Genomic DNA, 27,935 nt, shown 5'->3' with positions numbered 1-27,935 from the left:
GACCGCCCACCCAGGGGCGGGGCTAGAGTCCAAACTGCGCTTGCGCGCGAGAGCCGGACGCTCAGAATGCGCATGTGCCGGGATCCGTCAAGGTTCCGGCTGGTGGTTGGGATCCACGTTGTACATCTCTGTGGGAGAGAAGATGGCTGAGCAGGCCCCCAAATCCGTTCTGTTTGTATGCCTGGGTAAGAGGGTGCTGGTTTGACCCCGCTACTGAATTCACCAGGAGGGTTGGATGTGGGCTTCTTGCACTGTGGGCTGCACCGCTGAGCTTGGCAAACAGTGTGCCCAAAGGGCCTTGGACTGGGAGATAGAGACCTTAGAATTGGGTTGTGTCCTGAGAGCTCACTCTGTGCCTAGCACCTGCAAAACCCTCTCGAAATTCATGCTTCCCTTATTGCATTTACCTAGAATCCCTGTCCTGCCCCACATAGCCTGATAGCTTGATACTCGTCTATGTATGAGACAAACGGATGGCCTAGGCCCATGGAAACACTGGCTGTTTGGGAGTGCCCGTTTACCCTTGCCGAAAAACAGATTTGATTTTTAAGGGGATCATGTTGGAAGGGTTCCTGATTTCTTTATTATGAAAGTCAGGCCATGAGGATAGGCGTTAATTTTTCCGATGACTTTGTTACCTATTTTTTCTGACCCCATCTGCCACTGTCCGGAAATCACCACAGGAAAAATAAGGCATTTTCTATTGATAATCTTTGATGGGCATTCCAGCTCAGAGGTATTTTCATTTTTAAAATTTTAATAATTAGTCCATGTGTTCATAATAATTCACATTCTGTTCGTTTCCAGGATTTCTTCGTTGGCCATGGCATTACATGGTTATATTCCTTGGTGTCTCCACTTCATGGTTATGTTCCTCAATAGGTCTTATGTGTCTCTTACCTCCCCTCAGAGGACAGCCTGGTTTATCAGTAGTCAGGTTACTTAATTTTTTCCCTCCAATGAGTCTGCATTTTGGACAGAATAATATTCCCGTTCCCTTTTACAGTGCACCCTTCTAGAAAATGGAAGCCCGCCCTAAACATTCCCATTGTTCTGTCATTACCTTTTACTACTCACATCTGCTAGTCCAGGACTATTTACTGATTCCCAGCACATCAGGCATTCAATGCGCCTTTGATTGTGTGGTTATTTCTGCCCAACTGTGTTCCCTGTTTTACCATATCGTTGTTATGGTAGATGATCAAACTTAGTGTCTCTACTACCCAAGACCTGTTTTTTGTTGTTAGTTGCCAGCAAGCTGGCTCCCCCCATAGCAACCCTATTCACAACAGAATAAACCACTGCAAGGTCCTTTGCCAACCTCATAATTGTTCCTATGCCTGAGCCTATTGACGCAGCATGGTGTCAGTTCATCTCGTTGAAGGCCTTCCTGTCCTCTCCGTGACATCTAGGTGGAAATAATATTTTCTGTCGAAGTTACATGTTGGACTGTGATCTATCAGGTCAGTGGTTAAAAACTACCAACTGCTTTGTGGGAGAGTGATTGGATTTTCTACATCTGTTAAGAATTTCACTGGCAAAAACTCACAGGGCCAGTTCTACCCTGCATTAGAGTGTTGATATGAGTCCATATCAATGCGTTGCAGTGAATTTTTTTTTTTTGCAGTAAATTTTTTTTTAATGACCCTTTCAGGAGCTTTGTTGGCACAGTGGTTAACATGCTCAGCTGCTAGTTGAATCTTTAGTAGTTTGAACCCATCAAGTCATGTTTGGGAGTCTGCTTCCTTGAAGACTCATATAGCCTTGGAAACCCGATGGAGGAGTTCTTTGCTTATCTATAAGATTTCAATGAGTCAAAATGGACACAACAGTACTAGGTGGTTTTTCTTCTTTGTTTCTGGGTATGGCCCTTTGTTTCTGGGTATGGCCCTTTTTAGTCACCCACACAGAATGACCCCATGCACAGGAGGATCTTACATTGTGATCCATATAATTTTTACTGGATACTATATATTAGAAGTAGATCACCAGGCCTTCGTAGTCTCTTTTGGTCTGAAAGCTCTGCTGAAACCTATTCAGCATCATAGCAACTGTAAAGCCTTTACAAATAGAATGGTTTGGCTAGGAATTGAACCTGGATCTCTTGGGTCAACTGAGGCCTTACTGCCAACCTATGTCCCTTTACGAGCATTTTTTATTGCATACACTTTATTATAATTCATTTATAAACCATTGAAATTCCAGCTCAGTTTAACATCCTTAAGGGCAATAACCTCGGCTTATTTACCTCTTTCCAGCTTTAGGACAGTTATCTGACACTTTGTAGGTTAGTTGTAGAATTAGAATTTTGTAAGGGACTTCATGGGGTTTCACTTGACGTTTGAGATCTCCACTGGAGACATCAATTCAACAAATATACTTAGTAGTAGTTCTACTCAAGTTGGGTCCCTCACAGGATTCCATTGCCTTATTTTTGCTTCATGTTGCTAGTTACGTTAGCTGAATACACCCTTCCCCTCAATGCCTTGGAGTCAGTTCCCACTCATCTCACTGCTATCCAGTCTGACACAGAGCGACCCTAAAGGACAATGTACACCTGCACCTGTGTGTTTCTGAGACTGTGTACAAGAGTAAAAAAGGCTCTTTCTCCACAGGGGTGGCTGGTGGGTTTGAACCACTGATCCTGCAGTTAGCCCACCACATAACCCAGCAGGGGCTTCTGAGGCTATAAGTCTTTATGGGAGCATATAGCTTCATATTTCTCCCTCAGAGTGGCCTGTGGGCTTGGACTGCTAACCTTGCAGTAGTCAGTCAACGCTTACTTGCCCTCACCACCTGGGCTTCCTCTGCCAGGGACTGTGAAAAGAGGAATGCCTTGGGCAAGAGGCTGTCTCAGTGAGACCAAAAACCAGGGAGAGAAAGAATGAGAGGTAGAGATGTGCCAGCCTGCATGTCTGATTTCCTTCCCATTTTGTAACCTGTTAGTTTCCTTAACAAACCCTCATGTATCTGAGTTCTGTATGGCCGTTGCTCTGAATTACTGAAGCGCTGTGGGAGGGAAAGTTTGTGTCAGAAGAAGGTAAAGAAAAACGAGGGTGGGGCTGTAACTGGCATCCGCTTCTCAGGACTCTTCCTTGGATATGGAGTTGGACTTACTGCTTTTGTGGAGCCGGAAGAGGTAGCCCCTTGCCATTTCTTCAGAGACTGAACAGTAGATTTGCATAGCTGCATCCTGCTTTCCATTGATAATCCAAATATAACTCCTTATTTTTTCATTTTGTAAGAACATTAAACAATTCATGTTCTTGCCAGATAAAGAGTAACCGGAGAACAGAAGCTGATATTCATGCTGTAGTCAGCATACTTGGTAGCATTGATAATTTGCTAGTGGTGTTAGAGTTCTCCCCCCCCCCCCCACTTAAATAGATATGAATGGATTGTTTTGTATGGGCTAGCTGCCGAGGATACGCCACTGAGCGAAGATGGCAAAGCCCCTGTCTCCAGGAAGCTTTTCTTTTCCCTCGTCTGAACGTGATGAGCCTCAGTGGACGCAGTGGCAGTGAGGTAGGGTTCCTTGGTAAGCCCAGGATGCTCCAGTGAGTGAAAACGACAGCACCCGTCTCCCCCTAGAGCTCCTCTTTCTTTTTCGGTCTCTGAATCACCATCAACTGGATGGTATAGTGAGTTTGTTTTTCCATTTATTCTTGAAAGAAGATGTTGTGTATTGTGTTGTGTGTTCTGCCTGATTTGGAAAGGAGTCCCTGGGTCATGTGCCCGGCTAAGTTTTCCACATCTAACTAATAGGTTGGTGATTTGAGCACACTCCTAAGACAGCTGGTGATCTGCTTCTGAAAGGTCCCAGCCTTTGAAACCCTTTGGAGAAGTTGTACTTACACACAGAGTTGCTCTGAGTCAAAGTTGACCCCGGCACAGCTACAATGATTGGAAAACATAGAGACCAAAATCAAAACAAAGTGAGACTTCTCAGATTGAAACGCTTCTATAAAGAAATCTAGAGATGGCATTTTAAGATTTTAGAATGTATTTCATAAATAAACCTCAGCTGTTGTGTCTTACTGATGTACTCTGTTTCTAAATAGCAAAAATTATAAGCAAGCAAATATTTTTTTAATATTGGTCTTATAGGTAGTGTTAACTTCTAATCTTTTACTAGTGGTAAATAGTTTTTGGAATTTTTCTATGCACATTCCTGGACAGGAATCTTTTCATTTTTTAAAGAGAAATATAAAGGAAACATAGTTATATAAAGTTATATTCCTACCTTAACGTTTATATTATGAGAAAACTAAACTGGTCTTTTATAAAGCATAATTGTGATTTATAAGTGGTTGGGTCTAGTCGTATGTTGTCTTCAGATGCTGCAAATTTCTACTCCCATAAGACTGGCAGTCTTGGAACCCACGGTGCACCTCACCTCTGTCCCCAGGGTTATTGTGGGTCACAATGGACCTGACGATGGTGGGAGTTTTGAGAGACTCACAATAATACTTGCCTTAATTTAGGAGAGGGCTATTTCTATTCAAAGTACTTCTGGGATATATGGTGACAGTAGAATACTTACACATCTATAGGAAGCTTTTCAGTAATAAAAAGACTGAGGAATGGTAGTACCTATTTCAAAAACTATACACAAATTTAAAATGTGTAAAGGAAAAATGTCACAATACACACTAGTATATAGCGGACTTTGAAGACTAATTTCTGTCTTTCCTGCTTAGTAAGAATTTTTACTTCTGTGGAAATCATGATCTCTATGAAAAGCAAAATATACTTAGGTTTTACACTATAAAAAGTAAAGATGGTTGTAAAGGCAGCAGGTGGGTATCTTTAAATATATGGTGAACAGGGAATCAGTTATGTTTCACAGCACTGGAAGATAGTAATTCTGTATGTTTGTTGTAAGCCTATATTACTGTATTCCAATGGAATAAAAGCATAAAATCTGTTATCCACTGTTGTCTGCTTTTTCCTTTCCCTTTATTTTTCTTTTCCATTACCTGAATTCAGGTTACTATGTGTTCTTTGGTGCTTTATTTGCAAATCCTAAGTAGTCTCTAGGGATCCCAAGTCAGAATTAACTTGTTGACCGTGGGTTTGATGGCACTGGAGGTTCGGTATTGTGCTGCTAACCCTAAGTTGGTGTTTCAAGCCTCGGAGAAAGATGAGGCTGTCTGCTTCCATAATGATTTACAGCCACGGAAGCCCTACATAGATGCCTTCTGAGTCCTAAGGACTCGGACCGTTTGTTTGGATTTGGGTTAAGTCGTCTTTGCCTGCTAGCTTGTACTTGTCTAAAGGTCGGCGGTGAGTCTGTAAGTTGTCTCTATAAGTTGTGGGAAGCATCTGTCTTACTTACACAGCTTTTTATCGGCATGTTCTAGCAAGGTGCTTGGTTCATATGAGGAAGCTCCAGAAAGTTTATGGACAAATGGAATGGAAAGATAATGAATTTTTCCCAAACATTTTTAAGCCCTTGGTGAATAGTAGGTATATAAAAATATATTTGTGGAATAAACACATCACATTACTCCTCTGCTTAAAACCTTGAATTTCTCCCCACAAAGTAGCGTTCTTGGACTCCCATATACCAGGCACATCAGTTCATCATAGTTTTGTTTAAAAAATACTGTGCAGCCTCATGGTGTGATTAATACAATCCCCTGGAATTTAAATGTCAATGTATTCTGCTTTTGTCAATTATGATCCTCTTTATCCATTAAAGATACATTCTAATTTTTCTTTTTCCCCTATCCTACTAATGACTTTTATTATCTTGTATGTAGTTTTTTTATAATCCTTTTTTCTTCAATTTTTTCATTGTAAAATAGGTGGATTTTAAATGTTAGATTAGCAGTTTAATTTTCAAAGTTTAAACTACTAATCAGCCTTCTCAATCCTTTACCCTTCACTCACTCTTACTCTCTTTTGAGAATCTCCCTCTTTGTGTTCTAGTTCTAGTTGTGTATTGCTTATCTACCGCCACTTATGCTTTTACTCTAGCTAGCTGTATATCCCTGTAGTATATGGCTTGGCACATGTTTTTGAAGGGAGATCTTGGGTTTCTTATTTTTTCCACGGGGTCTTAGTACATCGTTACTCTGTTAGAGTTTTCAGTTAATTATTCATGTTAATAATTATTTTTATCTTTATATGGTTGAAGAGACATGTTTTTAAAGTCCATTCTACGGAATTTCACTGTGAACTAGGTTAGTCTCATTTTGCTTCACTGATTTTTTTTTCACGACTCACTTCTGGGTCATTAGTAAAACCCCTCAAGCACACAAACTCACTGTCATTGCTTCAGTTCCGATTCATAGTGACCATACAGACAAAGAACACTTGCCAGTTTTGGTTTCTGAGTCTGTCAGTCTTTGTGAGAGCGGAAAGCTCTCTCTCTCTCCCTTGGAGGGCGGTAGGTTCCAACTGCTGCCCTGTGGCTAGAAGCCCAAAGTGTTACCTATCATGCCACCAGGGCTGCTTGGTCCATTGATAAGAGACTGACAGTTAATAATTTGGCTTGTCATCTTTTTCATATCTTTGTTTATATTTGAGTAGGTAGTTGGCGGCAACTACATAGGCAGCTGAGATTGATCATTGCTGCCTACAAGGTTCTACCAGTTTCTGGGTACATTAAAGAGGAATGCTTCCATTTGTTCTGTCTTAAGACAAATTGCGTTATTTCTTGAGAGGTATTTGAAGTAGTTTACATATTAAAGATAGAAATCAGCATTTGCCATGGCATCAAAGCTATAGTGCCCCCCCTTTCTTTGGTTGTAGGTAACATTTGTCGATCACCTATTGCAGAAGCAGTGTTCAGAAAACTTGTCATGGATCAAAACCTCTTAGAGAAGGTAAGTAGTGTTCAATATCTTCTAGAGACCAGCCTGTGTTTTGGTAACTTGTAAACAAACGTCTTTTTTTCCCCCCTCTGCAGTGGAGAATAGACAGTGCAGCAACATCCACATATGAAATAGGAAACCCTCCTGATTATCGGGGGCAAAATTGCATGAAGAAGCATGGTATCCCCATGAATCACATTGCCCGGCAGGTACCGTACTTTAGCTTCAGAAAGCACATGCATTTGTTTTGTGTTGCAGTGGATCATTGACAGTGGTGCTGTTTCTGACTGGAACGTGGGCCGGTCACCAGATCCACGAGCTGTAAGCTGCCTAGGAAGTCATGACATTAACTCAGCTCATAAAGCAAGACAGGTAGAAAAAACCTTGTTTAATTTCTAATGTGTAGACTCTCATATTTGGCATATGTTGCAAGAAGCTTGCTCAAATTAATACATTTATTTAGGTAGAATGAACTAAATGGAATTGCATTGTAACCGTTTTGTTTCACTTCCTGTTCAGTAGTTCTGAAAGATTTGTATAATCTTACAGCGTTTACTTGGTACTCAGTAGAATATATGTAGTAGTTCTACAATGTAGAGAGCCCTAGTTCAGAGCTAGCAGACCTAAGTTGCAGTTGTCATTTTACTTCTACCTGTCTAGTTTTGAGGCCTAGTATACATTAAAGGGGGAAATGGTAACAACTCAGCTTCCAAAGCTTATTGCTTGATGATAGTTACTTACTGTGTATTAAAATAGTTCATCAGCTGAATTATGTTAGGAATATAGAAGAAGAAGAATATGAGCCTGAAATTGCTTAGATTTGAAGTTTAACAAAGTAAATACCAAAATCTTTAATCCCTAATAGGCGCCCTGGTTGCAGAGTGGTTGCGCCACGGGCCCCTTACCGCTGGGTCAGGAGTTTTAACCCACCAGTTATGCTCCGAGAGGAAGAGCTTTCTACTGTAAAGACTTACAGTCACAGAGACCCACAGGGGCAGTAGGGTAACTCAGATGCAAGTGGTTTTAAGTTTGTAATTCCATAAAAAGATAACCTTGTGTTTCTATTATAAATTAGAGAATACAATTGCTTATCTAAGACTCCTTATTATTCAGTATTCAAATAGACTATGAAACATTTCCCAGGTGATGATAATAATCTTATACTTAAAAATGACATTTATATTGAATTTTTGTTTCCATAAGGTATTTTTTCTTTTAGATACGTGAAATTTTTTCTTTTTTATAAATCATTTTATTGGGGCTCATACTACTCATCACAATCCATAATACATCAGTTGAGTAAAACGCCCTTATACATTTGTTGCCGTCATCATTCTCAAAATTCACCTTCCACTTTGGTTCCTGGAGTCAGCTCATTTTCCTTTTTTCCCTCCCCCTCCCTCCCCGCTCCCCCCTTTCTTCCCACTCCCCATACCTCCCCATTCCCCCCTCCCTCATGAACCCTTAATAATTTATAAATTATTATTTTATCTTACACTGCCCGGTGTCTCCCTTCACCCACTTTCCTGTTGCCCATCCCCAGAGAGGAGGTTATATGTAGATCCCTGAGATCGGTTCCCCCCTTTCTACACCCCCTTCCCTCCCGGTATCGCCACTCTTACCATTAGTCCTGAGGGGTTCATCCGTCCTAGGTTCCCTGGGTTTCCAGATCCCTACTGCACATCTGTGCATCCTCTGGTCTAACCAGGTCTGCAAGGTAGAATTGGGGTCATGATACTTGAGGGGAGGAAGCATTTAAGAACTAGAGGAAGGATGTGAGTTTCTTTATTGCTACACTGAACCCTGAGTGACTCATCTCTTCCCCACTACCCCTGTGCAACGGATGTCCAGTTGTCTACAGATGGGCATTGGGTCCCCATCATGCACTCGCCTCATTCACGATGATATGATTTTTTTCCCCCACCTTTGTTGCTTGAAACCTGGTCCCCTTGGCCCTTCATGATCACACATGTTGGTGGGCTGCACGTGAAATGTTTTAAATGCGCACAGAATATGGAAATAATCTGGATGATCTCTGCATTCGTCTAAACCCTTTCAGTGTTGAATTACTTTCTGCTGTGAATATTTTGCTGATACCATGTGTTTTCAAGGTGGCACCGTTGGTTAATCACTGCTGACATCATGGTCTGCTGTTCAAAACCATCAACCACACTGAGGGTGAAAGATGAGGCTATCTGCTTTCTTAAAGAGTTACAGACTCAGAAACCTTCTGTGGTTCACTATGAGCCATAATTGACTCGGTGGTAATTTAACAGAAAGCATGCTGAAATCAGTGGGGCATTTTTTTCCGTTATTTTTGAGGCAATACAGATTTTGAATTCTGAGGTACACAAATATACCAAGTAAAATGTGGTGGTAGGATTGGTGGGGCCCATTTCTTCAGATTCACACACATATATACAAATAAGTCCCTGGCAGGTGGAAGCTTATACTATAATTGGGAGAGCAGCTTCCCAGGAAACTAGAACTGCTGAAAATGTTGGTGGGCATTATATGCCCTAATAAGCTAGGTAAGCTAGACCGAGTTTGCCACATTGTCCTTTTATTTGTTTTTACAATGTAAGGTAAAGACACAGGTAACATTTCTCCCTCTCTCAGAATAGTCAATATCCAGAAATTGTTGTGTGTCCTTACCAAGTTTTCATTCTTTTATTATTATATATTTATTTTTTCACAATTACGTTCATTTATACAAAAATGTTGATTGAGCCTTTACTATGTCATGTTCTGTTTTAGAAATCGAGAATACAGCATTAAGCAAAGCTGTGTTCTACATATGTGGAGCTTAATTTGTCCAGAAAAGCTAGACTACATACAGAGACATGGTTTGTGTACGAAGGGACGGTGAAGGTGGCTTGTTGGGGTGACCCAGTATTGAATGACTTGAGGTCACAATCCTCTAATGGGAGCAGGAGAGTATTTTCGGTGTAGAGTAGGTGAGGATATGTGGCTTGAAGGCTAGGGAAAAAGAATCCAGTCCTACACCAGCCTAAGGCAGCTTGCCACAAGGCAGAGGTCAGCGATGCCTCTACCTCCCTTCCTTTATCCTACTCTGACAACCACCATCCTACACGTGTCCCTCTGCTGGGTTTCATAATTAGTTGTAGTGGCTTCTCATAAAGCTTATGCAAAGTTATGATTTATAGGATTTTATTAGAGAAGTTATCAAGTTACCAAAGTCAAGATCAGAAAGCATTTAGGACACAGTCCTTTGTCCATGGCACTGCCTCTTTACAGCCATTCCAGAAGCCATGTCTCTCTTGCGCTTAGCCTCTTAGCCATGAATCCCTTAGCTTCCTCCTTGTTCCATGAGCTGCAAAGCGGCTCGAACCGCCACTCCCGGCTCTCTCACACGGTCGCTTCATGCAGCCTCTCCTGCTTGTGCCACGTCAGGCAGGTTCTCGCATGCACTTTGCTGCTGTCTCTTCTTTATGCTGGCCAGGAGATTGTTTCTACTTCTGAGATGGCTCACCGACACCAGCAGAAAGTTGAAACTGACCAACCCCCAAGTTAGAGTCTTGTATACCTTATTTGCTGCTTATCCAGTTATTTGATAGGAGTTACCAATTCTATGGTAGAAGAACCATACAAAATAATTTCATTTCATCACAAAAGAGACAGTGAATATATTCTATCATAAATTGCTTTTAAATTTGAATGCTATTTTTGGTTTATTCATGTGCTGCAGATAGCATTAGCTTACTCTGTTCAGTCACGTGTTCACATATAGATAAACATATGAAAAGATGTTCAGACTCATTTGTAACCTGGAAAATACACATGCCAATCAGATACCATTACATGCCAATCAGACTGGCAACGAAGAAAAGATCTGGCAGTAGTTTGACGATGCCAGGTATCGATAAAAATATGGGGAAATGGAGACTGCATTTTTGGTGAGGTATACTGTAGAGAACAACTTTGATGATACCTAGAAAAGTTGAAGATGCTTATATCTTTGGCTCAGCAGTTCTGTTCATAGCTTCAAGATTAACTCTGCTTAGTGCAACATCCTGTGACGAGAGAAATGTTCTGTATCTGCTCTGTCCAATGTGGGACCTGCTTGCCAGATGTGGCTATTGTGTACTTGAAACAGGGCTAGTGTAGAGGAACTGTGTTGTTAATATTAATTGATTTAGATTTAAATAGCCACATGTCAATGGGGCTACCGTATAGAGCTGTCTAGTTCTATAGTTACATACGCCAGAAAGAAACAAATAAAAAATTGTTCATTGCTGCCTTTTAGTATTGGGGCAGCAATGGAAAATGATGCATATGTAAAGCAGCAGAGAATTGTATCCTCATTAGCATGTCGCAATACATTTTCGCGTTCCTTTTACTGTCATAGGGATTAAATCAGTTATTTGTTTCTAATACAGAATATTTTACATATTACTTGACAGGGTTAGCTGTTTCTATCATGGATAAATTTCGTGGAGATTCAATTGGGTTTTTAAAAAATTCTGGCCCAAATCTTAAAACTTACATGTTTTCAGTTATCTCAATTACCTAGTGAAATCATAACCAAAAATTGGAACTAGGTGACTTTACACAACAATAATAAATCTGTCCAAATTTTTCCCCCACATAAATGATAATAGATCTCACCTAGCAAACACAAGGTGTTAGGTGATAGCTGGTTGTGTTGCTGAAAGTGGTTATATGTCAACTTGACTGGGCCGTGATCCTTGGTGGTTTTCGCCACTATGAAATGATGTCATTCTCCATCTAATGATCTTATATTACCCATCCTCTATTTACACTTAATGCCAATTTTCACGTAACAACCAGGTTTTTGGAGCTTGACCATGTCGATACTTGAGGAGTGAGTTTATGTTCTTTTAGTGTGAATAGCACAGGCGAGAGGAGAGAATTAGAAGACTGCAAACCATACCCATCGCTGTTGGGCGCTGTGGCTCCGAGCAGCTCCGTAAGACAGCGTGAACTGTTATGTTCGGATATGTTGTTAGTATTATAGGACCTTTTCCCTGCTAGTTCTTGTTATTAGTTGTTTGTGTTTGTTTAAATGTGTGGTAGCAGCTCTGTCAATCTTTTTAGGTGTTTTTTTTAATACTTTATTATTTTTTAAATTAAATTTCCCCCGTCAGGTTACTACTTTCTTTCAGCTTAATTTACTATCCTGCTTTCTAAAATTTAGAGTTAATGTTTTAATTATTGTTGTTGGGGCTCAATTGCTTTTCATTGATAAGTTTAAAGTCTCCTCAAAGCACACGACATATCCCGCAAGTATGTGTGCTTTTCTTATTCAATTAAATACACCTTTATATTCTTCTTGTTTTCTAAATTTATCCATTGGCTACTTAGAAATCTGTCTAAAATAAATTTAGTTTTTAATTTTTTTGGTTTGTTTCCATTCTGTTTCTTTATGGTCAGAAGCTTATCCTTGACGCTAATATTTGAATTTATATCATATATCATGTCAAGTTTGAAAATTGTGTTCAGATTGTCTGTATTCTTATATAATTGTTCTACCACTTATTAAGTATGTTAAAATGCCATGTTATTGTTAAGGACTTCTTAAGTTTTTTTTTTTATCTTACTCAATTTTGTTTCTAATACTTTGAATATGTTGTTAGATGGACGCACATTTGGAATTGTAAGTATACCTCCTGTTTGATTGACTTGCAAAAATAAGCGTCTTTTCTTTCCCCATAGACTGTCTTACACTGGTGTAGCTTTACTGACTTATTCTGGCTACATGCATTTTCTTTTCACATGCATTTTTGGTGTCTCTGGATGGTGCAAAACAGCTAAGCACTCAACTACTAACCAAAAAGTTAGTAGTTTAAGCCCATGCGAAATCCCTCAAAATAGGCCTGGCCATCTAATTCTGAAAGGTCAGAACCTTAACAGCCCTCTGGAGCAGTTCTGCCCTGCACACAGGGTCACTGCGGGTTGGACTAGCCTTGAGAGCAACAGACAACCGTTTCCAGCAGTAGTACTGTGTTCAGCAGTAGTACTGTGTCCAATAGTAGTACTGTGTTCAGCAGTAGTACTGTGTTCAGCAGTAGTACTGTGTCCAATAGTAGTACTGTGTTCAGCAGTGGTACTGAGGCATGCCCAAGTTTGCTTTCTGAATAAGTAGTTGAATGTTTTCCATAAAACTTGGGAGACTCCACTTAATGTGTATATTGAACTTAGCATTCTTACTCCTCTTTGATCTTTTCATCCTGTTTCCGCTTTTTGGTGGTGACACTTTGTGCTTACATGCTGAGGTACGTGAACCTTGTTTCCCCTAACCTTTTGTTTCCAAGTAGCTAATAAAGCTGTACTTACCAAGGTTTTAGTGCCATTTTGTTTTTCAACTCTATGAATTTTACTTGATAACTTACATTTTTGTATATTCCACTTCTCTTGAAATTCTGCGCCTTTAATTTTGGGGGAACGTAATCATAGTTACTTTAGATAAAGTCTGTTTCATAACTAATACTAGGTCGTCTGTGATTCGGTGAGCTGGGTTCTTTCTTTCATTGTTTGGTCTGATTGCTAGTGTGGGATTGGATGCTAAATATGTTATATGAAAATTGTACATGTTTTGAACACTAGTATTTTGTTTCACTTTTGTAGGTGGATGGATTGGGGCAAAGAATCTTAATATAAATATGGCTTACCTGATTTAAGACTGAATTGTGTTTATTAGACTAGGTCTGCTTCTAACCTGCTCCCTCTCCTTAGGCAAATGCTCCTGGAATTCCTAACTCGGAGCTAAACAGGATTTGTAGACAACTTTGATAATACATATAACCTCCCTCCCCTTGTTATTATTAGACTTCTATAGCATCTTTCTTTGGTTCTTAGTTTTATTTGGTTTGAGTAGTTTTAAAATATTGGCAAATGCTTTGAGGGGAAAACTTCTGAGTGTCTGGCTCACTTATCTCTGCCTCCTTTCTTTCTGAGGTCTTGGTTTTTCAAGTTCTAATTGTGTTGTTAGTCTTTTGCCTCAGTTTTTCTTTTCAGCTCCGTGAAGCTGCTGAGAGTGGATTTTTTTTTTTTTTTGGTTACTGTTTTTGGCTCTTAATTATGGCCCTCAGCGGGTTTCTCTGTCTTCTGGGGGAAGATTTATCAATTCCTGCCCACTGTTGACATTATAGAAAGGGGAGCTTTCTGTTGTGAGAACTGTCCTGTGCGTTGCTGGCTTCATCCCACCTGGTACTAGTAGTGCCCCTATTCCTGCCCCTCCCAGTCATGATCAGCAGAACTGCCTCTCAGAACTCAATGCAAACGCTCTGCCCTTGAGTCTATTGTGACTCATCGTGACCATGTTGCTGCCTCAGGAAGCATGTGGGAGATCACAGGGCAAAATAGCTTTTGCTCTAGAGTTTGAAATTAACCTCTGCAAAGTGTGCCCATATAACCTTGAAGTTTCCAGAGATGTTTTCAGAGGGACTATGAGGTAAACAGCTGCATGAATAAAAAGGTAAATTCCAATTACAAGATGTTGTAGGTACTATCCAGTTGATTGTAACTCTTATGGAACCACGTAAAACAGAATGAAACGCTGCCCGACACGGGATCTCCCGTGTTCTTACTACTTGATTCTCTTGTTATAGACCCTGTGCCAGTTCATCTCCTTGAGTGACTTCCGTGCTTTCCTTGACCCTTTCCTAAGCAGGATACCTTTTTGGAGGAACTGGCCCTCCTGATAAAGTGTCCAGAGTTGATTAAACCATCCTCACGTGGAGGGAGCATTCTGACTGGAAGAGGCTGGTTTTTTCACAGTAATTTCCTCATTCTTTGCCTGCAGCACAGTTCGGAGTTAGCATTTTCTCTTCACTCTTCCTGTTCATTGCCCAGTTTTCCCAGGCATTGGAGGTGATCTTGAAATACCAGGGCTTCCACCCAGTACATTTGGTCCCTAAAGTGGTGTCTTTATTTCTTAACCCCTTAGAGGTTTTGTGCAGCATATTTGCACAATGATATTAATGTACCCTTTGATTTTGTAACTGCTGCTTCCATAAGAATAGACAGTAGACCTGGTAAAATGAAGTCCTTGACAACTACAATCTTTCTCCATTCATCATGTTTTCAATTGATTAATTGTGAAGATTTTAGTTTTTTTTTTTACGTCCTACCTATATATCCATTGTGTAATCTTGTGCAAGAAATTTAACCTCTGTGCCTCAGTTTTTCATTGATAAAATGGGGATGATTCTCTTTAATCACTGAAGCCAACTGACAACTTTTTTAAATCAATCTTAACCTTTATGGGGAAGGGCAGTACCACGGAAGAATAAAATATGAAAGATAGGATACCAGTCACGGGTCTGTCTATAGTAAAATTATGTTAACACTGAAAGAATGCATTATGTATTTCAAACTATATCACAGCCTACTTTTTCTCCAAATTGGATTGTCAGTGGATTTTCCCTTATCTTAAAATAAGTATACGTATGTCATATTTTTAAATTACTCAATATGTTTCTTACTAAATGTGGTACACAGTGTTCTCAGTTAAAAATTAGAGAAGCACAAAAGGTCATTTGGAAAATGAACTTGGCCTATGACGAACTGAGAGATAAACAGCATTACCGTTTGTTCTGATCGTACATTGAATTGTAACCCGTACATTACCCTTTGTTCTGATCTTACATTGAATTGTAACCCGTATATACTAAAGTTTGTTGTCGTCTTTGATCTAGTCCCAGGCCTCCTCACCTCCAGTTCACTGTCAGTTAGCTGTCTTTTCCAAATTTCTTGATACAGATTAGAGAGTAGTTATGGGGATCAGTTAGTTTGTGTGAACGTTTCACTTGGTGTGTTGTAAATTCCTGCAGCCTTGTTTTTCATTAGTCCCTTCCGTACAGCTTGCACATCCTTCAATACCATCCGTCAGCTCTTGAGCTTACTCTACCTCTTGAAATGGATGCAGGTCAACCCACTTTATTTTATTAGTACAGTGACTCTGTTTGCTTTATTTTTATTTAATATAGTGTCCATGTAATTCTTCAATGTTGCAACTTAAAGCTTGTAGAGATGTTGTCTCCCCAGAAACGGCTTTGTTCTTCAAGATGTGTCTTGGGGTATCCTTTCAGACGATGAATGCGCTGGCATTCGTGCCTCTTGATTGTGCTGTCCCCGGCATAGTAAGCCTTGCGATTTTTCAATTAAAAGTGGCCACTTCCAGCCCATTTCTGCTCACTAATGTGTGGGATAATGATTTTCCTAGATTCATACTTTGTATATTTTCTATTCCTTTTACAAATGGATGTTTGCAGCACCACCACCCCCCGCCCCCCGCCACTCCCCACCCCACAAGTCTCCTTTTGCATCATGCCTCATTAGCAACTGATGGTCGTAACAGCTTTGCTCCTTCTACCTCATTCCGACTGACTTTGTTTTCAGAGGCCAATTCTTTCATTGTCACCCTTTGAGTGCCTCCCATCCTAAGTGACCCATCTTCCTGCATTCTATCAGAAACTATTCCCCTGCTGTTGATAAGATTTCAGTAGCTAATGCCTCAGAAGTGGACTGTCTTTCTTTCTTCATAGTGTGCAAACTCCATGAACACTTAACTACCAGGAGTGACTCGAGTTGCCTTTGCAATAACAGTGGCATATAGCTTGCAGCACCACAGCAATATGTAACTCCACCACAGTAAAAAAAATCTTCTTTTATTAAAAATCATTTTATCAGGGGCTGATACAACTCTTATCGCCATCAATACATACATGAATTCTGTAAAGCACATCTGTACATTCATTACCTTCGTCATTCTCAAAACATTTGCTCCCCACATAAGCCCCTGGCATCAGGTCCTCATTTTCCCCCACCCCCCCTCCCTCCTCACTCCCCACTCCCTCATGAACCCCTGATAATTTATAAATTATTATTTTGTCATATCTTGCCCTGTCCGGCATCTCCCTTCACCCACTTTTCTGTTGTGTCTCTCAGGGAGGAGGTCACATAGATCCTTGTAATCAGTTCCCTCTTTCCAACCCACTCTCCCTCTACCCTCCCAGTATCACCACTCACACCACTGTTCTTGATGGAATCATCCGCCTTGGATTCCCTGTGTTTCCAGTTCCTATCTATACCAGTGTGCATCCTCTCTGGTCCAATCACACTTGCAAGGTAGAATTCGGATCATGATAGTGGGGGAGGGGGGGAGGCAGCATTTAGTAACTAGAGGAAAATTGTATTTTCCCTCATTGCTACATTGCACCTTGACTGACTCATCTCCTCCCCTAGACCCCTCTGCAAGGGGATCTCCAGTGGCCGACAAATGGGCTTTGGGTCTCCACTCTGCACACACCCCCTGATTCACTATGGTAAGATTTTTTTGTTCTGATGATGCCTTCTACCTGATCCCTTTGACAACTCGTGAGCCACAGGCTGGTGTGCTTCTTCTGTGTGGGCTTTGTTGCTTCTGAGCTAGATGGCCACTTGTTTAATTTCAAGCCTTTAAGACCCCAGATGCTATATCTTTTGATAACTGGGCACCATCAGCTTTCTTCACCACATTTGCTTATTCACTCGCTTTGTCTTCATCAGTTGTGTCGGGAAGGTGAGCATCATAGAATGCCGATTTAATAGAAGAAAGTATTCTTGCATTGAGGGAGTACTTGAGTGGTGGCCCACTTTCCTTCTGCTGCCGTAATACTAAACCTATAAACATAGACACATAGATCTATTTCCCCATCCTCATCTATGAATATATTTCTTTATCTAGACTTCCATAAATGCCCTTTGCCTCCCAGCTCTTTCCTCTTATTTCCCTTGACTTTCCTCCTGTTCCACTATCAGGCTCAGTCCCCATCTGGGTTTCAGCAATTCCTCTTGGGTACATTACCCTTGATCATGCCCTACCAGCCTCCCATACATACCCACCTCACCACCAATTTGGATCACTTGTTGCTCCCTGGTCTCTGGCTTTGTTAAAATCACTTCCTTTCCCCCTACCTCCTCCTGTCCCATGTCCCCCGGAACTGTCGGTCCCGTTGTTTTCTCCTCCAGATTGTTCATCCAGCCTATCTTATTTAGACAGACCTGCGGAGATAATAACATGCACAAAAACAGGACAGAGCAAAACCAAACAACAATATACAACAAAACAGCAAACCACTGACAAAGAACAAAACAAAAGACAACAAGAAAGAAAAGCTTGTAGTTAGTTCAAGGAACATTTGTTGGCCTTTAGGAGTGTTTTCCAGTCCAGTCTGTTGGGGCACCCCGCCCTGACCCCAAAATCCGCTTTCAGCATTCCCTGGGGACCTTGCCACGCCATTCCCCTGCTGTTCCACTGCACTCCCCCAGTGCTTTACCTTAATGTGGTGGGATCAGATTGGGTGCAATTCCCACACAGTGTCTCCAGTGTTGTCCCCTGCAGGGCCTTGGGTCAGTGAGGGGCATCATATCACATAGTGGTCCTCTCTGTGGACTGGCTGCTCTAATTGGAGCCATCATCCTCAAGGCCTGGTGGGCCAGGATGTGCTCCACTCTCTCCTACACCGCCTTCATCTGCTCCGTGTGCTCTGGTCCGATTTGTCCCTCTCCCAGAGCTGCAGATTCAATGCTGTCCTTTGAAATAAATTCTTCTGGGGGGAGGAGCAGGTGGTCGCTTAGTATTTGGAACTGGGACCATCTCCCCAGACCTCTCCACTGGTTCCCTACTCCATGCCGGAATGTTGCATTCATACCTTGGGGCACTGAGTTGAAGCCTGGCCCCTCCTTCCCTGTGGAGATATAAACAATACCCTCCCCTTGGGTGGGTCAGCGCCCCATGCCCCCGCTACCCATTTCTTCCTTATTTTCATAATTTTTTTTCCTATCCCCACCTCCTCCCCAGTTGTCTACCTTGTGCATCCCTGCATTTGATCTGGTCCCTGCCATACTACACGGTCCTCACCTCAAGAATATTTATGTACAGTAGCTTTTTCCCTATACCCCTTTTGCATTTTTTTTTTTGTTGCTTACCTCAGAGGACTCATGTTGTACTTGTCCTTTTGTACCTGGCTTACTTCGCTTAGAATGATTTCCTCCAGTTCTTCCCATGCAGTGATGTGCTTCATACGTTCATCACTGCATTTTGGCGATGCGTAGTACTCCATAGTATGTATACACCACAGTTTTTTAATCCAATCATCAGTTGATGGAAATTTGGGTTGCTTCCAACTCCTTGCAATTGTGAACTGTGCCACAATGAACATTGCAGCACAGATGTCTGGCCTTGGTTTGTTTCTTGCCTCTTTTGAGTATATGACCAGTAGGGGGATTGCTGGGTCGTATGGTAACTCTATTTCCATGTGTTTTAGATATCACGAGATCGATTTCCATAATGGTCGTATATACTTACAAGTCCACCAGCAGTGGATGAGAGTTCCTGTCTCCCCACAGCCCCTCCAACACTTGTTGCTTTCTGATTTTTTTCAATTGGGCTACCTTTGAGGGTGTTAGATGGTTCCTCATTGTTTTAATTTGCATTTCTCTATGGCTAAAGATCGGGAACATTTTCTCATATGTTTGTTGCCATTTGGATTTCTGCCCCTGTGAAACTTCTGTTCAAGTCCTTTGCCCACCTCTCAAGTGGGCAATTATTTTTTTCTTTTTGAAAGCTAGCATAGTATTGTAGATTTTAGTAAAAAAGATCTTTGTCTGATGTGTCATTGCTAAAGATGTTTTCCCAGTCTGGGGACTCTCTTATTACGCTTCTTGGTGAATTCTCTCGATGTACACAGATGCTTTATCTTCAGTATATCCCATTTGTCATTTTGTGCCTCCTTTGTGTTTCTGTCCTTCCCTATATTTCTGATAGCCTATGTATTCCCTGTGCCAAGTATTTGTTTTATATACTTTTGTATTCTGTTAGCTAGTATTTAGTTAAGGATTTTAGCATTGATTTTCATTAGGGATATTGGTCTGTAGTTCTCGATTCTTGTGGGATCCTTGCCTGGTTTTGATATCAGAGTTATACTAGCTTCATAGAAGGAGTTTGGGAGTTTGCCATCTTTTCTTTGTTCTGGAAGAGTTTGTAGGATTGGTGTTAGTTCTTCCCTAAATGTTTGGTAGAATTCTCCTGTGAAGCCATCTTGTCCAGGGAATTTTTTTGTTGACAATTGCTTGATAATCTTGTCTGTTTCTTCTATTGCTATGGGTCTGTGGAGATTCTTGACGTCCACGGGGGATATTCTAGGGAGGGATTGTTTTTCCAAGAATTTGTCCATGTCTTCCATGCAGGGATTATACGTTTACAATGCTTTGTCTACCATTCCCTTGAGCATTATATAGTGTCCCTCATCTCTTTTTCTGGTTTGCACTTTGGTGTCAATTTTTTCTGAGATTAGGATTGCCCTGCTTTTTCTGAATTGCTGTTTGTTTGGTATGACTTTCCCCAGCCTTTGATTCTCAGCCTATTTTTTTTCTGTAGTCTTAAAATGTGTCTCCTGTAGGCAGCAGATTGGTGGGTTGTGTTTTCTAAGCCAGTCTGCTAGTCTCAGTCTTTTAATGCCTGAGTTCAAGCCATTGGTATTCAGGGTTATTATTTCCATCTGCGGACTCTATAATGTCATCTTATACCTTTAGTGTTGGGAGTTTTCCTACTTTCCTTTCTCATTAGTGTGTTGTGCGCGCATGTGTGTGTGTGTATCATTCTTGACTTCTTTCCATCCTTAAACCAATGCTATTTTCAGGTCTGTTTTCTCTTTTTTTGCCCTCTGAGTGAGGTGGTTTTATGTGGCGGTCTCTTATTTATGCTTGGTGAGCATTGTTCTGCCCATACTGGGTCTACAAGGATCTTTTGTAGAGCTGGGTTTCTTCTAACGTATTCTTTGAGTTTTTCCTTGTCTAGGAAGACTCTTACTTCTCCATCTATCTTGACCGATAATTTGGCTGGTAGAGTATCCTTGGGTTTGTATTGTTTTCCTTCAATTTTTTGGAATATGTTATTCCACTTTCTCCTCTTCTTCATAGTTTATGTTGATAGGTTTGCGCTTATTCTTATTTGGGAACCTTTATGTGTGATTGCTTGTTTTTCCCTAGCTGCCCTCATGATTTTTCTCCTTTTCCTCAAAGTTGGATATTTTAACTATTATGTGCCGTGGTGACTTCTTATTAGGATTCAGTCTAGGTGTTCTTTCAGCCTCCTGAATGGTTGCCTGGTTTTCATTCATTAAGCCGGGGGAGCTTTCCTCCAAGAATTCTCTCACTATTGTTGCAGATAACTTCTTGTGTCTTCCGCTGGTAAGCCAATAATTCTAATGTTGTTCCACTTCATTGCATCAGACATGTCTCTTGGGTTTTCTTCAGCTTCTCTGATAATCCTATTAGATTTTTGTTCACATTTGTTAAAGTCTGCTTGGCTGTCCTCCAAGTCACTGATGTGGTTCTCTGATTCCTCCAGTTGATTCTCGAGGTGCATGAATCTGCTACTGGTTTTTGTTGTCTCCTCCCTAATGTCTTGTATTTCCCTTTCGTGTATGGCCTTTATCTCCTCTATCATTTTATCTTTTTTCTGTATTGTTTCCCTCATATCCTGTGTGACTCCAAGCAACATTCTGAAACTTTGTTTCTGTGGCAGCTCAATGGCTGATAGTAAAAAAATTATGAGAGTATTAAATATTTTTTTTCATGCTAACTGAATCATACTTTCTGAGAAATCGGAGCCAAGGTATAAGATCTGTGTCCATTATATTATGACCATTCTAAGGAATCTTAAAATTGTAGTTTATTTGCAATATAGTTTTAGGAACAAGATTAGCTGTCAAACTTAAAATTACCTTCCTTAATTAGTGAGTAACATATTCAAATATGACCCCTTTTAAAAAACCATTTTATTCCCCGCGGTTTTATTGGCCCATAAGTTGTATGTCACACAATTGAACAGTTCGATCGTCCAGTCATCTATCTTGGAGCCCTCCCCTCACCATGTTCAAATCCCCTTAAGCTGAGTTGTGCAATCATGATCAGTTCAAGTCTTGCTCTCCCCTCTTGCCTTCATTGTTTACTTCTGAAGTCCCCATTCCCTCTCTATCGCGTATCCCCCTATAGCACCTTGTGCATTCCCTATAACGGCTTGTATCGATTATTATCATTATACACCCACTCCTCCTGTGCTTCACAGCTGGTAAACCCAAAAGTAAACAATGAAAAACAAATCAAACTAAGGTGGTAAGGATAAGATCATATTGGTATAAAGGCAGAAATAATGTGTGAGAGGGAGAAGACCTCCATCAACATTCAAAAAAACCAGGGAAGAAATTCTGTCATGCAACAACTAAGAGATACTTGCACCCAGTACAATTTCAGGTCATGCCTATAGGAAGTTCAACTGGCCAAGTACCGTGTTTGGTCCAGCATAATCAAGATTACAATGGTGTGCTTGATAGTAAGGCTGTGCGGGACTCTTTTGGCTAGAGCAGATCTGCCAGTGGCTCTGTCTAACTAGATACTCTGCAGCTGGGTTTTGGGCTTCTAGTGTACTCCATAACCTTCTTTCTGCAAATTGGGTGTTCATATTTGTAGCACTTATACTTTTCACTATATTCAAATTTTGTGATTGTCAACCTTGGATGACACCAGCTGGAGTGTGTCTGTGTGAACTCAGTTGACTTCTCACTTAGAAGAGAAGATGGTTGCTTGCTTGAATACGGGCCTGTAGGACTCAGTAATATGACCCTTTTAAAAGTTTTTAAAAACTTTCCTCTAGACTCAACTGGTATAAATACAGAACTCGTGTTGTTGTTGTTTTTAACTTCTTTATTTAATTTTAGATTACCAAAGAAGACTTTGCCACATTTGATTTTATACTATGTATGGATGAAAGCAATCTGAGGTAATAACATTTTAAATGAGCATTTCTGTTTAACTCTTAATCCAATATTAGGCCAAGAAGTTTATTGATCAAAGTGACCTTTTGTGTTTTTTCTAATTTTTAAACTTAACATACATGGGCGTAGTCACCGTGTACAGCACATTTATTTAGCACAGCAGGAAATTCATTGAGTTATTTAGAATTGTGACATAATTATACTTATTAAAATAAGGGAACTTTCAAGCAGGATGATAGAATTTTCAGAATAGGTACGTGATAATACAGTTTGATGTAAATTACGTATTATTTCAGTACTAATATTTTGCTATGGATAGAAGCTTGAGTGTTATCTTTCTTAATTTAGACCACCCTGCCTCTGTTCTTTCCCATAAAGAATACTTTTACTCTAATTACATAGTTGACTGATTAAAAATAGCAGATGAAGTATTAAACAATAAGCCTACTCTTTACATGCTAATTTTATGTGCTCTGCATGGCTCAGAGTGTTTTATTCATTTTAACTTTTTGATTCTTCATGACAGCACAGTGGGGTAGGTTAGTAGTAGTGTCCCCATTTTATCAGTAAGGAAGTTAAATCTCCTTCCCTGATTCATAAAACTAAGGAGTGGGTAGGGAGAGAAACCTGGCATGCTGCACCTGAGTCCACTCAAAATGCTCATTGCTTTCCTGCCCTTTATGTAAGTAAGGGCCTCAGGGGAGTATTTTCAGCTCCACAGCACGTGGTGCCATTTCTTCAGCTGTCTGTGTCAGGCACTACGAGGCCCTGGAAAAGAGTAATAAAGAAAAGTGGCACGATGCCTTCTGTAAAGAAGGAGTTCATGGGTGGGCATCTGACTGAGCTAAGCTACGGATGGAAAGAGGCTTCTCTCTACTCAGTTGCCTCAGAAAGAAGAGTTGTGATTGACTTCTGAAAAAGCAGCATAAAAAGAAAACCTTGTGTGGGCTTGTCATGAGTCAGAATTGTCATAGGTCTCCTGTGGTGTACATGTGTTACTCATAAAATTAACTAGAATGAAAGAAAATGAACTGAGACAGTATGATAAAGTGCCAAAACTAATTGTAATTTTACAAATTTAGTGACATTTGGCTTAAATGACCAAGTAAAATGGGCCAATGTTTTCTGATTCAAAACGAGAGGACACTTACACTACAGGCTTGACTGTTTAGTGCACCAAGTTCTAGCAGCAGACTGTTTAATCTTTTTATAGCGCTTTTATTACCTTACTATTTAGGAATAGAAGGAAATACATGGCCAACAATGAACTGGTCATAATTCGGTATAATCTTGTTAACAATACTGTTTTATTAATGGCCCAGCCACATGTTTGGTGAGGAGACACTTTTAAATTTACTTCCATAGGCATGAACAGAGATGAATGACACTTTGTTACTTTTTTTAACCTTCATTTATTTCCATTGCTGTTTTTATAACCACATAATAAAATGCATTCTTTTTCTTTAAATGACATCTTTTTATAACATGTAAATTTGCATCGTATGTTACTATGTTTTTATTCAAGATTTTCATTGACATGCATAAACTTTGTTTCAGTAGTTTATTTCCTTTTTCCCATTTATAGGCTAATGAGCATTATAGGGATTGTCAAGAATAATTCTTTAGGAACTCGTAAAATGCCCAGACTGGCTTGGCCTTCCTTTTCAGGTGCTTTTAGGAGTATGTTAAACTGTCGTCTCCTCCCCGATTCTTCCCTTAGCACATGCTGTTCCTTCTTCCTGGAAGTTCTTTCGTCTTTGTCTAGTGAACTCCTACTTATTCTCATGATTCAGCTTAAAGTCATTTCTTAGGGGAGGCATTCTATTACCTGGTAGCCCAGCATACGTCTTCCATTTTACTCTCTACAGATGTTCAGTAATTCTTCATCTTTGAATACAACCACAGTACTGCAAGCTTCATGATTGTCATGGTTCACCCCCTATATGTTAGCACAGTGTTCTGACTTGTGAAATGGATGAATGGTTGAAGTGTTGCTTTGCTAAATGCCAATTTGTAGCAATCAGAAAGCTAAAGGTAGAAGAGCATATGTAGGTGGGTGGAGATGAGCGTTCAGTTTGGGGAGTGCCCAGAGAAATCAATAAAATAAAATGATTAGTGAGACATCATGTCCGATGGTGAAAGTCAAAGGACTGTGGACACACTGACTTGGATGGTAGACATGCAGAAGAAGGGGCATGATTCATACTGTTGCGTTACTTCTGTCAGTCACCTTTTCTTTATCTCCGAAAGAGGCTTCAGAGGAGAGTGCATTGCACATAAGAAACAGTTAAGTTCTGACTCGACTGGTGTTTATTTTATATAAGAAATCAGAAAATATGCTGATGTTACAAGCTCTCTTGTGTAGAGATATAGCAACCTGGGACATGAGGACTCCTACAGATCTACTGTATATTTGATTTCACTTTTAAATCAGGTCACTTTTGTTGGATTTTGATATGGATGTTGCATAAACCCTAGCAGATGTCCCTGTTTAACTTGAAACCATAAAGCAGAGAACTTAAGTTCATGTTTCCATTTTACAGAGATCTGACGAGAAAAGGGAATCAAGTTAAAAACTGCAAAGCTAAAATTGAACTGCTTGGAAGCTATGATCCACAAAAACAACTTATCATTGAAGATCCCTATTACGTAAGTACAATTCACATTTCCTTTTATCTTTAGTGTACTGGGTAACATGTTTGTATATTTTGCTGTGTTAAATAACAGGTTAAGGTTCTCTTGAAAACACTTTTTTGTTATACTTACTTTATTTTTTCGCCCTGTCCTTTTAGGGGAATGACTCTGACTTTGAGACTGTGTACCAGCAGTGTCTTAGGTGCTGCAAGGCATTTTTGGAGAAGGCAAGCTAAAGCTGCACCATTCACTGCTGCTAACGGCCTACTGTGATGAGCACCTTCCCGCGATGCTAAGTAGTGTCAGTTGGAGCCCATGTTAAAGTGTAGTCCTGTTAGTCCCATAGCTCAGAGTCACAGCTACTTCTTCAGTTGACCTACTGTTTCTTCCGTGGAAAATTATTGTAGCTGGAAATCAGTTGTGATTGGCAGAAGAATAAACATTTGATTTATGGGGTACATTAAAGCTTCTCAGTTCGTTGAACTTCCCCCTCACCCTCGTTTTAAGCAAAGTAGTAAAACAAAATAGAAAGTTTTGTGCATGTTTTGAACGTGGGTCATTCTCTGGTGCTTGCAGTTGAACATCTAAGGACTGCCTTCACTTGGAATTGCTTAATTATGATGATAATGAAATAAAACACCTTAAGGTTCTGGCCAACAACAGGCCAATTGAGACTTGGAGATGTTAATGAAGGACAAGCATCCTCCACTTGCCCACAAACGACCTCTCATCTTTTTATCCCAGGGCCTTGCATTGAATAACATTCCCCAACTAAGGGCACCCCAGCCTAGATGAGAGTATTCTAATTTACACACATTCTTGTGTGTTCAAAGAATAGGTAAAGGATTATGGAAAACATCTTCCACACCTGTCATGCTTCTTAATTTTTATCTCCTTTATTTTCTTATTTGAATCGCTTTCCCTCTGAAGATTCAAGTTTATCAAAAGGACACTGCAAGCTGTTTAGTCGTACTGTCATTTGACAAACATGTCTTTTTGTATGTACATTTTGGGTTATCCCAAATGTCAAATAGATTAATAGACTTAGAGCAGGGGAGAGATACTTTAAAAAGTTGGCAGAGGCCAACTTAATATTGATTTGTTAATAATTTCCTTCAGTATTGTTTACTAAACTTATAGGAGAATGTAGATATTTGTGTCTTGAGGTCACTGTTATCTCAAAGTCATTTGTAAAGATTGTTTTTAGAATAAACTGAGGAGTATAAAAGTATAACTTGAGAATTTTGGTGTCTGCCTATTTTTGTTGATAAAGAAATGAACATTAGAAATCAATTAGGCTTTTGTCCATTTTTAGTTATCTATGCATTTTTACCTTTTGAATTAGGAAGTAAAATGATGAGAATCAGCACATTCCTTTCATCTAATAATACTATCTTCTTTATTGACCGAGAAAGTCAAGATCATTGCAACCACAGGTGGTGATGCCCACTTGTTTGTCCATCACCAGTACCCAGAAGGTGGGTTTCCTTATTTGATCCCAGCTTCCCTCCACAGACATACACAACACCTCCCAAATATGCCCCTAAGCACATGGAAGTAATTAATACTAATTTGCTGTATTTCATGTTTTAATCCTCCCCATTCAGAGTGATTTTAAATCCTAAAATAACTAAATATTCGATCTTCATAAAAAGGTTGTGAGGCAGCATCACCTAAGAGTACATAGCATTTTCTAGGAAGACATTTGATTCTCTGGTTGTTCTCAGAACGCTGAACATTTCTGTGTCACAAAGTGGTGTGGGGTTGGGGGTTACATCCTGAACTCACTTATGCTTGAAGGGCCAGCCTGTCCCTCGGTGGAGGAGAAGGGGGGTAGCTGATACTTCTCTGAAAAATACACGAAGGCAACAGTGATTCCTTGCAATTTTATTATGACAAGAAGAGTTTGTAAAACACCTCCACATGAATTTCAGTGCCCTAATAAAATTATGTGTGGTTTTCCTATATAGAAAACTTTCTAGGAGATAAAGTTTGAAAGACTAAAATAGATTTATAACTTGATAATGGTTCCTCCAACAAAGTGTAAATTGAGAAAAAAATGGGCAAGCAGTTGACTTGAATTAGGAAACAAGATTAAATGACCTGTTATTCCCATCTCACATCTTTTCCTTAATGGCTGAAGAATCTCCAGGAAATTTTTACTGTTCATAGATAAAATCCTACGGTTTGTTTTGTTTTCTCTCTAATTTTTAAGTATATATCTTAAATATCAAACTAATCTTAGTACTTTAATGTCAACTTTGTTGTTTTGGCTAGAACCGGACAATATTGTTGTTTATAAGGGGTCATTTGAACTGAGACTCATTGCTTTATTTAATTTACCTTTATAAGTTGCATCCAATCTGATTAGTTTAAGATACTTCTGTCTATAAAATCTGGGTTGTTTAAAGGTCCCTGGTTTCTTTGTGTTTTCTTGAATTATAAAGTCACCAAGATATGTTATCCTCTATGTAAAGGAAAAAGAAAAATGCCGACTTCTTCCTTACGGAAATTCCTAGCCTGAGTTTCTATATGGAACTGTGCCTCATGTCCTCTTTGACAGTCTGTGCCCACATAGTGATTTCAAAAGACTTACCCCCACGGGTTCCCAATACTGAAATTGTTAACTAGGAAGTAAACAATGACTTGGAATACTATTCATTATAATAAACACTTC

The 27,935-nt window shown here is 40.0% G+C and overlaps 1 protein-coding gene across 4 annotated transcripts; it reads left to right on the top strand.

Moving 5' to 3' along the window:
* The first annotated feature begins 52 nt into the window (after positions 1-52).
* LOC142454960 (low molecular weight phosphotyrosine protein phosphatase) lies at positions 53-27,935 on the top strand. 4 transcript variants are annotated; one of them, XM_075556403.1, is made up of 7 exons: positions 59-185; positions 1,413-1,463; positions 6,760-6,833; positions 6,917-7,030; positions 22,568-22,629; positions 25,168-25,273; positions 25,417-27,935. In XM_075556403.1, the coding sequence occupies exons 1-7, from the start codon at positions 143-145 to the stop codon at positions 25,492-25,494; spliced, it is 528 nt and encodes a 175-aa protein (XP_075412518.1). In that variant the 5' UTR covers positions 59-142; the 3' UTR covers positions 25,495-27,935. The 4 variants fall into 4 exon arrangements, with proteins under 4 accessions (XP_075412519.1, XP_075412520.1, XP_075412518.1 ...); XM_075556401.1 differs by lacking the exon at positions 6,917-7,030 and adding an exon at positions 7,080-7,193 and having other exon boundaries at positions 60-185; XM_075556404.1 differs by lacking the exons at positions 1,413-1,463; positions 6,917-7,030 and adding an exon at positions 7,080-7,193 and having other exon boundaries at positions 53-185; positions 25,417-27,934.

The sequence above is a fragment of the Tenrec ecaudatus genome, chromosome 8, assembly GCF_050624435.1.
Source record: "Tenrec ecaudatus isolate mTenEca1 chromosome 8, mTenEca1.hap1, whole genome shotgun sequence".
In the NCBI taxonomy this organism is placed as follows: Eukaryota; Metazoa; Chordata; class Mammalia; order Afrosoricida; family Tenrecidae; genus Tenrec; species Tenrec ecaudatus.
The sequence above is the reverse complement of the archived record's forward strand: the minus strand, read 5'-3'. Positions and strand labels throughout refer to the sequence as shown.

What these genes read in the sequence shown, in the direction of transcription:
- LOC142454960 (XM_075556403.1), top strand. Translation starts at nt 143, where the DNA reads ATGGCTGAGCAGGCCCCCAAATCCGTTCTGTTTGTATGCCTGG. An exon ending in ATCAAAACCTCTTAGAGAAG is followed by an intron (nt 6,834 to 6,916) that starts GTAAGTAGTGTT and finishes CCCCCTCTGCAG; the next exon opens with TGGAGAATAGACAGTGCAGC. An exon ending in TCATTGAAGATCCCTATTAC is followed by an intron (nt 25,274 to 25,416) that starts GTAAGTACAATT and finishes CTGTCCTTTTAG; the next exon opens with GGGAATGACTCTGACTTTGA.